Raw genomic sequence first — 18,434 nt, 5'->3', positions numbered from 1 at the left:
GGCCTTGTGGTTAGATCAGTGTTTTTCAACCTTTTTTAAGCCAGGGCACATTTTTTGCGTTGACAAAATGCGGAGGCACACCGCCAGCAGATATCATTAAAAAACGAAACTCAGTCGACAGTAAAAAGTCGTTGTCGCAATTGTTGGAAATGACTTTAAAGCATAACCAAGCATGCATCACTATAGTTCTTGTCTCAAAGTAGGTGTACTGTCACCACCTGTCACATCACACCATGACTTATTTTGACTTTTTTTTGCTGTTTTCCTGTGTGTAGTGTTTTAGTTCTTGTCTTGCGCTCCTATTTTAATGGCTTTTTCTCTTTTGTTTGGTATTTTCCTGTAGCAGTTTCATGTCTTCCTTTGAGCGATATTTCCCGCATCTACTTTGTTTTAGCAATGAAGAATATTTCAGTTGTTTTTATCCTTCTTTGTGGGGACATTGTTGATTGTCATGTCATGTTCGGATGTACTTTGTAGACGCCGTCTTTGCTCCGCTGTAAGTCTTTGCTGTCGTCCAGCATTCTGATTTTGTTTACTTTCAGTTTTAGTTTCGTTCTGCATAGCCTTCCCTAAGCTTCATTTACTTTTCTTAGGGGCACTCACCTTTTGTTTATTTTTGGTTTAAGCATTAGATACCTTTTTACCTGCACGCTGCCTCCCGCTGTTTCCGACATCTACAAATAAATTAGCTACCAGCTGCCACCTACTGATATGGAACAGTATTACACGGTTACCGTATTTTTCGGACTATGAGTCAGAGTTTTTTTCATAGTTTGGGGGTGCGACTTATACTCAGAGGTGGGTAGTAACGCGCTACATTTACTCCGTTACATCTACTTGAGTAACTTTTGGGATAAATTGTACTTCTAAGAGTAGTTTTAATGCAACATACTCTTACTTTTACTTGAGTATATTTATAGAGAAGAAACGCTACTTTTACTCCGCTAATTTTATCTACATTCAGCTCGCTACTTGCTATTAATTTTTATCGATCTGTTAATGCACGCTTTGTTTGTTTTGGTCTGTCAGACAGACCTTCATAGTGCCTGCGTTTCACCAAATGCAGCCACTGGTGACGTTCACTCCGTTCCACCAATCAGTTGCAGTCACTGGTGACGTTGGACCAATCAAACAGAGCCAGGGGTCACATGACCTGACTTAAACAAGTTGAAAAACTTATTCGGGTGTTACCATTTAGTGGTCAATTGTACGGAATATGCAATCTACTAATAAAAGTTCCAATCAATCAATCAAAACTGTGAAGGAAAAAAGACAATTTTTTATTTCAACCGTACATTCCGTCAAAAACCTAAAGACTGACTGCACAGTTCCTGTCTTCACAATAAAAGTGCCGCTCCATTGCGCCTGCGCTTTCAAAATAAGAGTCTCCGAAACCCAGCGCAAACAAGCTAGCAAGCTACGGAGTTTGCCGCCAATGTATTTCTTGTAAAGTGTATAAAAACGAATATGGAAGCTGGACAAATAAGATGCCAAAAACCAACCACTTTCATGTGGTATTAGACAGAAAGGAGGAACTTTTTTTCTCCTCCATTTGAAAATGTGGACGTTATCAGCACTACTGTCTGATTCCAATCAATGCAAGTCATCAGAATCAGGTAATACACCAACTTATATTCTTGTCTTCATGAAAGAAAGGAATCTATATGTGTTAAACATGCATGTATATTCATTAAAACACCTTTAACATGTAAAAAAAGCGGCAAAATAAATAAATATAAATTATATACTGTATATATCAATGTACTGTATGTATATATATATATATATATATATATATATATATATATATATATATATATATATATATATATATATATATATATATATATATATATATATATATATATATATGATATGTGTGTGTATGTTACTCATCAGTTACTCAGTACTTGAGTAGTTTTTTCACAACATACTTTTTACTTTTACTCAAGTAAATATTTGGGTGACTACTCCTTACTTTTACTTGAGTAATAAATCTCTAAAGTAACAGTACTCTTACTTGAGTATAATTTCTGGCTACTCTACCCACCTCTGCTTATACTCAGGAGCGACTTATGTGTGAAATTATTAACACATTACCGTAAAATATCAAATAATATTATTTAGCTCATTCAGGTAAGAGACTAGACGTATAAGATTTCATGGGATTTAGCGATTAAGAGTGACAGATTGTTTGGTAAACGTATAGCATGTTCTATATGTTATAGTTATTTGAATGACTCTTACCATAATATGTTACGTTAACATACCAGGCACGTTCTCAGTTGGTTATTTATGCCTCATATAACGTACACTTATTCAGCCTGTTGTTCACTATTCTTTATTTATTCTTTGTGTTGGGTTTTATCAAATATATTTCCCCCAAAAATGCGACTTATACTCCAGTGCGACTTATATATGTTTTTTTTCTTCTTTATTATGCATTTTCGGCCGGTGCGACTTATACTCCGGAGCCACTTATACTCTGAAAAATACGGTACTCTGCCGAGCTCTAGACACTCAACAACAACACATCATTTGCAGACTATAATTACTGGTTTGCAAAAAATATTTTAAACCCAAATAGGTGAAATTAGATAATCTCCCACGGCACACCAGACTGTATCTCACGGCACAGTGGTTGAAAAACACTGGGTTAGAGTGTCAGCCCTGAGACTGGAAGGTTGTGAGTTCAATCTTTGGCCCAGTCATACCAAAGACTTAAAAAAAAAAATGGGAGCCATTACCTCCCTGCTTGACACTCAGCATCAAGGGTTGGAATTGGGGGTTAAATCACAGCTGCTCACTGCTCCCCTCACCTCCCAGGGGGCGATCATGGGAATGGGTCAAATGCAGAGGACAAATCTCACAATTCGTGTGACGATCATTGGGGTCTTTAACTTTAACTTTTAACCTGTTATATGCTGTGTTTGCATGAGTTTTCTCCCACCGTCCTAATAATGCATCGTAATGCCCCCCCTTAAGAACTGTCAGTTTTGTTTTGGCGGCGCCAGTAGACCAAAGCGGTAGAGCACATTTCCCATGAGGACTAGCGCATATGATAATCAAATGGCAGCAGTCATTTTCATAAGATTATTTTCTAATTTAAGTGACTTCCAATGAAAATAACAAAAAATAATAATATTGTTTTTCATGAGCTACACTATATTGCCACCTGCCTTTACTCACATATGAACTTGAAGTGCCATCCCATGGAATTTTCCAAAATGTTTTGGTATCCTGGAGCATTCAATGTTCCTTTCAATGGAACTAAGGGGCCAAGCCCAACGCCTGAAAAACAACCCCACACCATAATTCCTCCTCCACATAATTTCACATTCGACACAATGCAGTCCGAAATGTAGTGTTCTCCTGGCAACCTCCAAACCCAGACTGGTCCATCAGATTGCCAGATGGAAAAGCGTGATTCATCAGTCCAGAGAAGGCGTCTCCACTGCTCTAGAGTCCAGTGGCGATGTGCTTTACACCACTGCATCCCACGCTTTGCATTGGACTTGATGATGTATGGCTCATCCACCCGGGGGTGGATGAGATCCGCCCGGAGTTCCTTAAGGCTCTGGATGTTGTGGGGCTGTCTTGGTTGACAAGACTCTGCAACATCGCGTGACATCGGGGGAGGTACCTCTGGATTGGCAGACCGGGGTGGTGGTTCCTCTCTTTAAGAAGGGGAACCGGAGGGTGTGTTCCAACTATCGTGGGATCACACTCCTCAGCCTTCCCGGTAAGGTCTATTCAGGTGTACTGGAGAGGAGGCTACGCCGGATAGTCGAACCTCGGATTCAGGAGGAACAGTGTGGTTTTCGTCCTGGTCGTGGAACTGTGGACCAGCTCTATACTCTCGGCAGGGTCCTTGAGGGTGCATGGGAGTTTTCCCAACCAGTCTACATGTGCTTTGTGGACTTGGAGAAGGCATTCGACCGTGTACCCCGGGAAGTCCTGTGGGGAGTGCTCAGAGAGTATGGGGTAACGGACTGTCTTATTGTGGCAGTTCGCTCCCTGTATAATCAGTGTCAGAGCTTGGTCCGCATTGCCGGCAGTAAGTCGGACACGTTTCCAGTGAGGGTTGGACTCCGCCAAGGCTGCCCTTTGTCACCGATTCTGTTCATAACCTTTATGGACAGAATTTCTAGGCGCAGTCAGGGCGTTGAGGGGATCTGGTTTGGTGGATGCAGGATTAGGTCACTGCTATTTGCAGATGATGTGGTCCCGATGGCTTCCTCCGGCCAAGATCTTCAGCTCTCACTGGATCGGTTCGCAGCCGAGTGTGAAGCGACTGGGATGGGAATCAGCACCTCCAAGTCCGAGTCCATGGTTCTCTCCCGGAAAAGGGTGGAGTGCCATCTCCGGGTTGGGGAGGAGATCTTGCCCCAAGTGGAGGAGTTCAAGTACCTCGGAGTCTTGTTCACGAGTAGGGGAAGAGTGGATCGTGAGATCGACAGGCGGATCGGTGCGGCGTCTTCAGTAATGCGGACGCTGTATCGATCCGTTGTGGTGAAGAAGGAGCTGAGCCGGAAGGCAAAGCTCTCGATTTACCGGTCGATCTACGTTCCCATCCTCACCTATGGTCATGAGCTTTGGGTCATGACCGAAAGGACAAGATCACGGGTACTAGCGGCCAAAATGAGTTTCCTCCGCCGAGTGGCGGGGCTCTCCCTTAGAGATAGGGTGAGAAGCTCTGTCATTCGGGGGGTGCTGAAAGTAAAGCCGCTGCTCCTCCACATGGAGAGGAGCCAGATGAGGTGGTTCGGGCATCTGGTTAGGATGCCACCCGAACGCCTCCCTAGGAAGGTGTTTCGGGCACGTCCGACCGGTAGGAGGCCACGGGGAAGACCCAGGACACGCTGGGAAGACTATCTCTCCCGGCTGGCCTGGGAACGCCTCGGGATCCCCCGGGAGGAGCTGGACGAAGTGACTGGGGAGAGGGAAGTCTGGGCTTCCCTGCTTAAGCTGTTGCCCCCGCGACCCGACCTCGGATAAGCGGAAGAAGATGGATGGATGGATGGATGTATGGCTTAGATGCAGCTGCTCGGCCATGGAAACCCATTCCATGAAGCTCTCTGCGTACTGTACGTGGGCTAATTGGAAGGTCACATGAAGTTTGGAGCTCTGTAGCAACTGACTGTGCAGAAAGTCTTTGCACTATGCTGACCTCTCTGTCAGTTTATGAGGCCTGTCACTTGGTGGCTGACTTGCTGTTGTTCCCAAACTCTTCACTTTTCCTATAATAAAGTTGATTTTGCAATATTTAGGATGACAGTTCCATGCTGGAAATCACTGAGAGCGGCCCATTCTTTCACAAATGTTTGTAGAAACAGTCTCCATGCCTAAGTGCTTGATTTTATACACCGGGCCAAGTGATTAGGACACCTGATTCTCATCATTTGGATGGGTGGCCAAATACTTTTGGCAATATAGTGTATGTACCAGCGTGTCTGGGCGGGTGTCCTACTTTGGAAATAATTTGTACCCCTTTCAGAGATCACATTTAATTCCTCTAAAACATTCTCATGTTGCACAATGAAATGTAAGCATGGGATAGAGTGTTTACATTCCTGTAGCTTTGTCTGTAAAATATAGCTTCAGTGCTTATAGCTTCAACTTTATTGTTAGTTTTTAAACCAAAATCCGTCCATTCTTCCTTTTCTATCTCCACTCTGTTTCTGTGTGCTTTGATCAATTTGCGCCTCAGCAATGACGGAAAAAAAATGTACTGGTATTTTTCAGAAGCAGTATTGTAACGTTTTTAATTCCTTAGTACTGCTGTACTTTATTAGTACCGTTACACCGTACAACCCTAGCGTAAAGTGTATTTTGTCTTTATAGAGAGTAGCGCTATAGTAAACAGTGTCTGGAAGAGAAACCACTTGGGAGCATTCAAGAGGGCTCAAAGAGGGGCTCCGTCAGGGATGGGCTACGGGATATCTGTACTGTAGCACGCCATACAGTCTAATAGTCGAATGTCTGAATCCGACAGGCATTTAGCGAGACACCCTGCATTGCTTGTTAGTAAAGACAACAAGCGGGAGAAGAGGGGAACGATGGAATGGGAAAAGCATACTAGGGATTGAAGTACTGTCAGGTTCAAACGCTGATGACATCTATTAAACAGACAAGAAGCAAGGAATCATGCAGAGACTAGGGATGTCCCGATCCGATATTTGGATCGGATTGGCCGCCGATATTTGCCAAAAAATGCGTATCGGCAAGGCATGGGAAAATGCCGATCCAGATCCAGTTTAAAAAAAACTCCGGTCCGTGTTTTCCAACGCACCGATTTAAATAATACATTCCACTTTTCTGCTGCTCCGTAATTTCCGTTCCGCATTTTCCAGCACACCTTCAACGCATCCACAAGTCTGTGGATTCTCACGCAGTTGCTTTTAGCTGCTGGCATTACACGACAGGCTCTTCTCACTCTTTCCTGTGTCTCCCTCTCACAGACAGCGAGCGCACCTTCTTACACACGTCACATACTGTCACGTCATACGTCACATACGTATACGTCCTCCCCGAGCAGAGAGGTAGCAGCATGGCTAACGTTAGCTGTGATGCTAGCGCAGCCGCTAAGGTGCGCGCCTGCTCAAACGTCCTCTGCGCACGGCAAATCTATGCCACGCACAAAATCAAATAAAAAAATAAGCGCATAACAATTTTCGACACACGGACATGACAGAGAAAACCGTTTTCGTCATCATTGTTCAAATATTGTGACGTCTGTCGAGACGCGTATCTCCATTTGGTGCCACACGTCCACACCATCAAAATGCCGAGGCAAAAATTTCCACATCAACACCGTATGAAAAAATTAGTGATTTTTTTAGTTGTGATTTCCTCCTCTGCATGAAAGTTTAAAAGTAGCATATATTAATGCAGTATGAAGAAGAATGTTTTAATGTAGACATGCAAGCCTTGAAAGAAACATTTGAAAATCAAGACTACATTTCCTCCAAATGGGTGCATTTCTACCCTATATTTTAACTTTAGATTTATTCTCATATCAAACTCTTTTGGCTGTCTTTTTGACACTTACATCCGGCGCCCCCCTCCACACCCTGGATTATAAATAATGTAAATAATTCAATGTGATTATCTTGTGTGATGACTGTATTATGATGATAGTATATATCTGATAGTATATATCTGTATCATGAATCAATTTAAGTGGACCCCGACTTAAACAAGTGTGAAAAACTTATTGGGGTGTTACCATTTAGTGGTCAATTGTACGGAATATGTACTTCACTGTGCAACCTACTAATAAAAGTCTCAATCAATCAATCAAAACACATAGAATCATCATACTGCTGTGATTATATGCAGCAAGTGTTCATTCAAGGCTAAGGCAAAATATCGAGATACATATCGTGTATCGCAATAAGGCCTTAAAATATCGCAATATTAAAAAAAGGCCATATCGCCCAGCCCTAGTTTCAATGATGCCATTTCTGTTTGTCATGTATAATTTTGTCTATTTTGTGTTTATCCTTGAATAAACAGGTCAGTTTCTTGTTACCAACCATTGTGTATTATTCAAACTCCCCTAATTCAGCTGGCTAGTTGTTATCAAGAGTACTAAAACCCTTTTCAACATGATTCTGACAACTAAGTAGGCTAAATAACTTTAAACTTTAATACATGCTCGGATAGGCCAGTATCGGTCAGTATCGGTATCGGTCAGTATCGGTATCGGATCGGAAGTGCAAAAACGGTATCGGATCGCAAGTGCAAAAACCTGGATCGGGACATCCCTAGCAGAGACAGAGTTAAATTTTGCTCAATTGACGAGAGGCGTTTTTTGGGCTGAACTCTAGTTACTGATCCAAACTACGCTCTAAAGTCCAGCCCACGTGCTTCCTCTATCTATTTGGGAGGTCCCTGGTTACATCACTGAAGCTGCTTCTGAGGGAAGGTGGTAATCTCGACAGCTCCAGTTAGACACAATATATGGCTATTAATTAAATGCAAATGTGTTGATACTCGTGATATCGCCCTGTCTCTGCTCTGTCTGCGTCTCGGCACTGGATGTTCGGCCCTGGCAGTCAGCAGGCCGATTCTGGAAACCAACACTGATACGAGACTGGCTTTGCACAGATAGAAAAAGTACAACTTCAGCACAATTGATAATAACTATAGCAACGGCCTTTAAGCATAAGAGTTGTGTGATGATATATACATAATTATTCTACACATGAACATTGCCATTTGCACTAATGGCGCTGTTTAACACCGAGCAGGGACACATCAAATTGAACAGTAATCCAGACACATCAGCTCCTCTAATCACCGTTGTGACATTTTTTCCATTACGTTAATGCTGCTAAGCCCTTTGTACATGCACACACTCTATCACGCATATTTGCTGACGAGGAGAGTCCTCGCCGGCTGACCAGATTTCGATCGGTGCGGCGCTGTGACAGAGGAGGGAGCGCCCCGGCACAAATCTTGCGGGCTGAAAGGACAAGCGCGTAGGAGTGGAATACGTCTCCCATCAGTGAGCGCTGGTGATGTAATGAGACAGCGGGGCACGACCTATTGTTCCCATGAAAAATAATGTATCCCAGAAGCTTGCAGGCAAATTGCCGTGGATTAATGTTATATACCAGAACACTCAAAAGTTCAACACTTGCACTTAAACTGTCAAGTCATTAAAAGGAGTCACGTTAGAAGTCAGGGAATGTGAGTATTTTATTATATTCACTGCAAAAAGTCAGTGTTCAAAAACAAGAAAAAACAAACAAAAATTAGGGGTATTAGCAAAATTATCTGCCAATACAACAAGAAAATTTGGCTTGACAAGACTTTCCAAAACAAGTAAAATTAGCTAACTTCAATGAACCCAAAAATACCTTAAAATAAGTATATTCTCACTAATAACAAGTGCACTTTTCTTGATAGAAAAAACAAATATGAGACCTTTTTCTTCTCAATATGTTGAAACATGTTCCTAAATTAAGTAAATGCTAGTGCCATTATCTCGACATAATGATATGCGCTCGGCATTACATTTCTTGAAACCAGCAAACTTATACTAAAAACTGTCATGACTTGGTCTTGGGTGTTAGCTTTTCCGGGATGCAACGGAAAGTTGGCTCGGGCGAGACGGGAATGAAGGTACATGATTTATTAATATATCAAAAAAAAAGTACAAACGAAAAGCGCGCACAGTGGCGGAGAATAAACTATGAAACCAAAAGACTATAGCAAAAAAGTACAAACGAAAAAACACGCACAATGGCGGAGAACAAACTATGAAACCAAAAAGACTATAAACATGGAACAAAAACATACTTGGCTTGGACAAAAATAGTTGCTTGAGGAATGGACATGGAAAGAATGGACAGAGCATAAATGTGGTGAGGTCGTCAGAAAGACAAACTGAAAAACACTGAACTTAAATACTACAGACATGATTAACGAAAACAGGTGCGTGACTCAAGACGTGAAGCAGGTGCGTGACGTGACAGGTGAAAACTAATGGGTTGCTATGGTGACAATCAAGAGTGCACAATGAGTCCAAACGTGGAACAGGTGAAACTAATGGGGTAATCATGGAAACAAGACAAGGGAGTGAAAAGACAGAAACTAAAGAGTCCTATAACTAAACAAAACATGACTTAAAACAAAACATGATTACACAGACATGACAAAAACTAATTTCTTGTTCTTAATGGAAAGGCAACAAGGCAACCGCTTGTTACTCTCGGGGTCTCCTAGCCGCTAGCTCAGGCAAATCATATGGTCAAAAAATGCATTTTCCCATCGATAACATGACAAGTGCGTGCTCTTTCAGTCATTAGTGCGCAATAAATATATATATATATATTTATGTATATACATATATATATATATATATATTTATGTATATACATATATATATATATATATATATATATATATATATATACAAACCCCGTTTCCATATGAGTTGGGAAATTGTGTTAGATGTAACTATAAACGGAATACAATGTTTTGCAAATCCTTTTCAACCCATATTCAATTGAATGCACTACAAAGACAAGATATTTGATGTTCAAAACTCATAAACTTTATTTTTTTTTTGCAAATAATACTTAACTTAGAATTTCATGGCTGCAACACGTGCCAAAGTAGTTGGGAAAGGGGATGTTCACCACTGTGTTACATCACCTTTTCTTTTAACAACACTCAATAAACGATTGGGAACTGAGGAAACTAATTGTTGAAGCTTTGAAAGTGGAAGTCTTTCCCATTCTTGTTTTATGTAGAGCTTCAGTCGTTCAACAGTCCGGGGTCTCCGCTGTCGTATTTTACGCTTCATAATGCGCCACACAATTTCGATGGGAGACAGGTCTGGACTGCAGACGGGCCAGGAAAGTACCCGCACTTTTTTTTTACGAAGCCACGCTGTTGTAACACGTGCTGAATGTGACTTGGCATTGTCTTGCTGAAATAAGCAGGGGCGTCCATGAAAAAGACGGCGCTTAGATGGCAGCATATGTTGTTGTACCTTTCAGCATTAATGGTGCCTTCCCAGATGTGTAAGTTACCCATGCCTTGGGCACTAATGCACCCCCATACCATCACAGATGCTGGCTTTTGAACTTTGCGTCGATAACAGTCTGGATGGTTCGCTTCCCCTTTGGTCCGGATGACACAATGTCGAATATTTCCAAAAACAATTTGAAATGTGGACTCGTCAGACCACAGAACACTTTTCCACATTGCATGAGTCCATCTTAGATGATCTCGGGCCCAGAGAAGCCGGTGGCGTTTCTGGATGTTGTTGATAAATGGCTTTCGCTTTGCATAGTAGAGCTTTAACTTGCACTTACAGATGTAGCGACAAACTGTATTTAGTGACAGTGGTTTTCTGAATTGTTCCTGAGCCCATGTGGTGATATCCTTTAGAGATTGATGTCAGGTTTTGATACAGTGCCGTCTGAGGGATCGAAGGTCACGGTCATTCAATGTTGGTTTCCAGCCATGCCGCTTACGTGGAGTGATTTCTCCAGATTCTCTGAATCTTTTGATGGACCGTAGATGTTGAAATCCCTAAATTTCTTGCAATTGCACTTTGAGAAACTTTGTTCTTAAACTGTTTGACTATTTGCTCACGCAGTTGTGGACAAAGGGGTGTACCTCACCCCATCCTTTCTTGTGAAAGACTGAGCATTTTTTGGGAAGCTGTTTTTATACCCAATCATGGCACCCACCTGTTCCCAACTAACCTGCACCCCTGTGGGATGTTCCAAATAAGTGTTTGATGAGCATTCCTCAACTTTATCAGTATTTATTGCCACCTTTCCCAACTTCTTTGTCACGTGTTGCTGGCATCAAATTCTAAAGTTAATGATTATTTGCAAAAAAAAAAAAGTTTATCAGTTTGAACATCAAATATGTTGTCTTTGTAGCATATTCAACTGAATATGGGTTGAAAATGATTTGCAAATCATTGTATTCCGTTTATATTTACATCTAACACAATTTCCCAACTCATATGGAAACGGGGTTTGTATATTTACAGCCTGGCCCCCGGCCAAAGTTTTTTGAATTGTAATTTAGAGGAATTTCTCTGAATGTGCATGAACTATTTCTGTTCAAAATTGTTTGAAATGTCACATGTTAAATGTTTAAATATTAACTGTCAGTTTGCTGTACTGTGCCAACTGTACTACTATATGTGTCATGTCTTTTGATCATGTTTTTGTTTGGCTATGTTCTGTTTGGTTTTTTGACTCTTTTTAGTTCCTGTTTTCACTCCCTTGCTTTGTTACCATGACAACCATTAGTTTCGCCTGTTTCACGTTCGGACTCACGCACCTGTCATTAATCATGTCCTTGTTATTTAAGCTTGTAGTTGCCAGGCAGTCGGCCTGGCGACATTACTTCTGTTACCTCTACTACTCATGCCTGTTCATAGTTTCATGCTGATGTTAATATCATGTTGTAAGTGTTGTTTGTTTTATGTTCATAGTTTTGCCTTTGTGCTAGTTTGTTTTCATAGCCACGTTTGTTCTCCGCCTTGTGCGCGCCTTTTGTTTACACCTTTTGTTAGTGTTAAATTAAATCATGTATCCACCTTCACGCCATGTCCAGTCTGGTTCGCTTGCATCTTGGGAAAACAATCCACGCAGTAATTTGCGTCGCTATAGTCCACGTCATGACAATAAGTGTTTTCTATTGTTTCATTGAAAATAAAACAGCAAAGTCCATCTGGCTGTCATCTGTTTTAATCATGAGACACAATTGTGTCAAAGTCATGATTTTTCATTTCATGCTTGAAATAAGAAATGTTTACTTTGAAAAAGCAGTTTTATACTTGTGAGTGTTGATGACACAGCTTTGCAACACTTGATATTCTATTCTCAAGCATGTTTACTCAATATAGGTCATAAAATCTCAGCAACAAGCTGTAATATCTTACTGAGATCATTTAGGACCAAAACACTTAAAACAAGTAAAACACTCGAACATAAAAACTGCTTAGAGAGAAGAATTATCTTATCAGACAGAAAATAAGCAAATATCACCCTTATTTGAGATATTTCATCTTACTTAGATTTCAGTTTCTGCAGTGTTCGGCCCATGCTGCACTCCCATACCAGCTCTTGGCCACTTAGTTTCTGTGCAAAAGCAGACCAACAGACGGGAATGGCTGCCCTGGCGGTGGCCTGGGGTGTGAGATGCTGTCTTGTGTGTGGTATGTCTTCCCAGTGACAGTGGTCTTTCAGTGGCTTCACCCCGACACATCACAGTTTGACCATCTGTTCCTGTTTATAGTCTATGGGCGAGCCCAGCGAAAGCCTTTTGAAATTCATGAGTTGGGGTTGGGTTGTAACAACTATCATTTTGCACAACAGAGCTTTGTGTAGAAATGATAAGTAGTAATAAATGGAAAAGGCAAGTGTTCCTGTGGTTTTTGTTTTTCTCATCGGTCACTGTCCGACTCTACGCTATAATTGTTTTTGTTTTGTCTCAACGTCCCTCTTTTTTACATTCAGCTGGCGTCTTTTGACTATGTATTATCTATCGCCCTTCTTGTCGTCTGCTGTGGATCAAGTTATGCTTCCCTCATCCTTGTGACAGGAACACATACACGGATATAAATATTGGGACTGTTGCCAATGACGACTCTACAGAAATCAATCAATCAATCAGTCAATCAATGTTTACTTATATAGCCCTAAATCACGAGTGTCTCAAAGGGCTGCACAAGCCACAACGACATCCTCGGCTCAGATCCCACATCAGGGCAAGGAAAAACAAATGATTTTCAAGGTAAAAAAAAATTTTCAAGGTAAATTTTTTTTTTCAAGGTAAAATTTTTTTTTTCAAGGTTAAAAATTATTTTCAATTTTTTTTAATTTAAAAATAATGTTTTTAAATTTTTTATTTTTTTTATTTTTTTAATTTATAAAAAAATTTTTAAACTTTTTTAAAATTTTTTTAAATTTTTTAAAACAATTAAAAACAATTTTAAACATTTTTAATTTTTTTAAACAATTTTAACAATTAACATTTTTTTTTAGGGTTAGGGTTAGGGTTAGAGAGAGATGGCACTCCACCCTTTTCAAGGTAAAAAAAAATTTTCAAGGTAAAAATTTTTTTTCAAGGTAAAAAATTTTTTTCAAGGTAAAAAATGATTTTCAAGGTAAAAAAAAATTTTCAAGGTACATTTTTTTTTCAAGGTAAATGATTTTCAAATTTTTTTAATTTTTTAAAAATGTTTTTAAATTTTCTTATTTGTTTTAATTGTTTTAATTTTTTTTAATTTGTAAACATTTTTTTTAACTTTTTTTTAACTTTTTTTTAACTTTTTTTTAACTTTTTTTTAACTTTTTTTTAACTTTTTTTTAACTTTTTTTTAACTTTTTTTTAACTTTTTTTTTATTTTTTAAAACAATTAAAAACAATTTTAAATTTTTGAAATGTTTTTAATTTTTTTAAACAATTTTAACAATTAACATTTTTTTTAGGGTTAGGGTTAAGGTTAAGATTAGGGTTAGGGTTAGGGTAACATTTTTTTTTTAAAGTTTTAAAAAAAGTTAAAAAAAAGTTTTAAAAAATTTAAAAATATTAAAACATTTTTAAATAAAAAAAATAAAAAATAATAATAATTAAAATTTAAATTTTTTTTTTTTAAATAAAAAAAAAAAATTAAACATTTTTTAAAAAAATTAGAATTTTTTTTAAACCAAATTGCAAAAGATTCACCAACACAGATGTCCAGAATACTGTGGAATTTTGCGTTGAAAACAGACGACTTAATAGCTGGCCACCATGCTGTCCCAAAATGTCCTCCACAATCCGTGACGTCACGCGCTGACGTCATCATACCGAGAGGTTTTCAGCAGGATATTTCGCACAAAATTTAAAATTGCACTTTAGTAAGCTAACCCGGCCGTATTGGCATGTGTTGCAATGTTAAGATTTCACCATTGATATATAAACTATCAGACTGCGTGGTCGGTAGTAGTGGGTTTCAGTAGGCCTTTAAGTGCTCTATAGATAGATAGACTGCACCAATAACAGTGTCCACTCTTCTGGAAAGACTTGCTGCAAGATTTTGGGATAAGAATTGCAGACCTGCCACTACGTATGCATTTTTTATTATTGGCACGCATTTCGATCTTGAATACGCTTCGTTGAGCTCCAGGTACGCATTTTTTTTTGCCTTTCACTTGCGCCTGAGTTTCCCTCAGCAGCTAGACCGGTTCTCTCCTCACCCTGCAAGCCCTCTTGCATGGAATGACGTGCACTTAAAACATATATTATCTTGCATCGAGGCAACGTGGATCAAAAAGCGTGTGATTGGTCATCATTGGTACTTTAACTTTAACTTTAAATACATATCCGCAATATTTGTCCTGGTCGTGGAACTGTGGATCAGCTCTATACTCTCGGCAGGGTCCTTGAGGGTGCATGGGAGTTTGCCCAACCAGTCTACATGTGTTTTGTGGACTTGGAGAAGGCATTCGACCGTGTCCCTCGGGAAGTCCTGTGGGGAGTGCTCGGAGAGTATGGGGTATCGGACTGTCTGATTGTGGCAGTCCGCTCCCTGTATGCTCAGTGCCAGAGCTTGGTCCGCATTGCCGGCAGTAAGTCGGACACGTTTCCAGTGAGGGTTGGACTCCGCCAAGGCTGCCCTTTGTCACCGATTCTGTTCATAACTTTTATGGACAGAATTTCTAGGCGCAGTCAAGGCGTTGAGGGGATCTGGTTTGGTGGCTGCAGGATTAGGTCTCTGCTTTTTGCAGATGATGTGGTCCTGATGGCTTCATCTGGCCAGGATCTTCAGCTCTCACTGGATCGGTTCGCAGCCGAGTGTGAAGCGACTGGGATGAGAATCAGCACCTCCAAGTCCGAGTCCATGGTTCTCGCCCGGAAAAGGGTGGGGAGGAGATCTTGCCCCAAGTGGAGGAGTTCAAGTACCTCGGAGTCTTGTTCACGAGTGGGGGAAGAGTGGATCGTGAGATCGACAGGCGGATTGGTGCGGCGTCTTCAGTAATGCGGACGCTGTATCGATCCGTTGTGGTGAAGAAGGAGCTGAGCCGGAAGGCAAAGCTCTCAATTTACCGGTCGATCTACGTTCCCATCCTCACCTATGGCCATGAGCTTTGGGTCATGACCGAAAGGACAAGATCACGGGTACAAGCGGCCGAAATGAGTTTCCTCCGCCGGGTGGCGGGGCTCTCCCTTAGAGATAGGGTGAGAAGCTCTGCCATCCGGGGGGAGCTCAAAGTAAAGCCGCTGCTCCTCCACATCGAGAGGAGCCAGATGAGGTGGTTCGGGCATCTGGTCAGGATGCCACCCGAACGCCTCCCTAGGGAGGTGTTTAGGGCACGTCCGACCGGTAGGAGGCCGCGGGGAAGACCCAGGACACGTTGGGAAGACTATGTCTCCCGGCTGGCCTGGGAACGCCTCAGGGTCCCACAGGAAGAGCTGGACGAAGTGGCTGGGGAGAGGGAAGTCTGGGCTTCCCTGCTTAGGCTGCTGCCCCCGCGACCCGACCTCGGATAAGCGGAAGAAGACGGATGGATGGATGGATGGACATATCCGCAATACTTCACAGCACACACTTCAGTTCAGGATGTAGAAACTGGCTTGTTGGCCATGAAACACACTCTAATTCAAGTGTAAAAGGAAAATACTCATCTGTTATTACATTTTCATTATCGTTATATCTAGCACTGTTCATTGAATGCATTTTTAGATATTTAAAAAAAAAAATCACATGGTTTTGTAGTAGATTACAAGAAGAGTGAACCTTTGATTTCTGACAAATGACAAATAATGTGACATCAAAAAATGCGTCTGCCGGCGACATTCTCCTGGCTAATCAATCATTCTGGCCATCTTTCCTCATCTATACTCCCCTGATTACCAAGTACAAACCAAAGCAACACCTCCCTAACACAAACATTTATTCAAATGTAACATTTGCATAATTCAGTATTTAGATAATAGATTTGTCACTGTGTGAGGTGGTGTTGGGAAAACATCCAATATTTTCTCCCCCTCTCTGTCTCTCTCACACACACACACACACACACACACACACACACACACACACACACACACACACACACACACACACACACACACACACTGAGTTGGGTAACTGTAGGAGGTTCGTTGCCAATAGGGTGCTTCTGGTGACCCCGATAGTGCCATCTCAGCAAGAGAGAAAGTACATCCATTAAGTTGTCTTTATTTATGAGAAGGTATAAAACTTTCTCTGTTATTGCTAGAGCGTCCACCTCACGTGGCGTGAATTTGCCCTCGCCATTACATAAGCATTACCAATAGCTGCTTGTCTGTTAACTAGTGTTTGGGTATACTTACCAGCAAACAAACATATACAAGTCAAATCAGCCAACTTCTCTCATGTTTTCAAAGCTTAAACAATATTTTGTCCAATTTAACCATTAACCACATACAGTAGGAAAGGGATTCATATGACCCCCTTCCTGGGTGGATCTCGTGTAAGAGGATGAGGGGGTATAATCATTTTGCAATTCAGTCTGCTAAAGATGTTAGAAAGCGCCACTCTACATAGCAACTGATGCTATATGTAGAGTTGCTAGAGTCCCCCCGTCCCCCCGTCCTCACATAGGCCCACAAACGACATGGATGGGTGGGAGGGAGCTTGAAACGGGGAAAAAGTTCTCGATTCGGCTAACAGCGCCAGCATCCTGTCAAGCCTCTCCGCCATCAAAATCTCCGCGGGGTTCGTATTTGGCTGGAGTATTCTGTCAGGAAAAGGTGGTGACGAACCCCAAGATGCAGAGATGGCAGGCTTGTTGCAGGAAGACATTACTTTTACTGTCAAAATAAAATGCAGGACAACAGGAATCAGGAACCAGGAAACAGGCAAACTGAAAACTGCGAACAGGAACCAGCAAACAAGAAATGAGGAACTAGGAGACAGCAAGCTGCAAACAGCTATTAGCATACAGGACACAGCAAACAATACTCCAGCCCTGACTGGAGGGCGAGGCAGGTATAAATAGTAGCCTGATTGGCAATTGCCACCAGGTGTACCAGACTGCCAATCAGGTACAGGTGAGGTAAACAAGCGCTCAGGGAGACGTGCAGGAAAAGGAACCAAAATAAGAGCGCTGACAGGAAATAAAACACAAACACAGAGGAAAAACCAAAACATAACCAAACTGTCAGTGACAAGCCTGACACCATTACATGTTATCTAGACCGGGGGTTCTTAACCTTTTTGGCCTCAGGGCCCAACTTTTCCATCACAGGAGAGCCCGCATCCCACGCAAATGTTAACACTGAATTAGAAAGCCTATTCTTGATATTAATTGTATTCAATGACTATGTCTAAACCACTTATAATTTACAAGGATACACCTAAAAAAAATGTAAACTTAAAACCTAAAAATAATTACTAATCAAATATACTGCAAATGTACATACAGTTACGCAGTTCTAAAATGAATAAATTGTAACTAAATGAATAATGAATAATATTATTATATATGTTTCTTAAATAAACTGTCAATAAAATTAAAGTGCAAATAAAAATACATTGTCACCACTTTTAGTTCTAATTTCTGCGCTTAAAAAACCTTCTCCAGACCTCTGTTTATTTGAGATTGTCATTACTGCCACACATGGTGGAAAAGTGTATTACAACTGGAAGCATTTCTTGCTGATAGGAATGTTTTCTCACATGCCTGAGACTGTTCTTCACACTGTAGCGTTCATTATTTTTGTACCACCTTTTATCTTCAACATTACCTTTAAGTATGTTGTTCTCTCTCATTATCCTATCAATTTCAGTTTGTCCTTAACTTTTAACATCTCTCCTGCTCCTCTCGTCGCTTTCTCATTGCCATTATCTCAATGTCTTCCTTCTTTCTCTCCTAGCCTGCCAATTTAGATGCCTGGGTAAGCAACCCTTACCTCTCTCT

The 18,434-nt window shown here is 40.9% G+C and overlaps 1 protein-coding gene across 2 annotated transcripts in view; it reads left to right on the top strand.

Annotated features, from left to right (window-relative positions):
• The window catches only part of LOC133578245 (MICOS complex subunit mic25-a-like), a 135,330-nt gene that overhangs the window by 25,557 nt on the left and 91,339 nt on the right, over window positions 1-18,434 (top strand). Inside the window, exon 5 of one of the 2 annotated variants that reach the window (XM_061932512.1) lies at window positions 18,391-18,411. The exons of the other annotated variant lie outside the window; for it this stretch is intronic. Coding sequence (XP_061788496.1) covers window positions 18,391-18,411 — 21 coding nt within the window. The remainder of the gene's footprint in view (window positions 1-18,390; window positions 18,412-18,434) is intronic. 2 annotated transcript variants of the gene reach the window in all.

The sequence above is a fragment of the Nerophis lumbriciformis genome, linkage group LG38, assembly GCF_033978685.3.
Source record: "Nerophis lumbriciformis linkage group LG38, RoL_Nlum_v2.1, whole genome shotgun sequence".
Classification (NCBI taxonomy): Eukaryota; Metazoa; Chordata; class Actinopteri; order Syngnathiformes; family Syngnathidae; genus Nerophis; species Nerophis lumbriciformis.
This window is presented reverse-complemented; position numbering and strand designations above follow the sequence as displayed.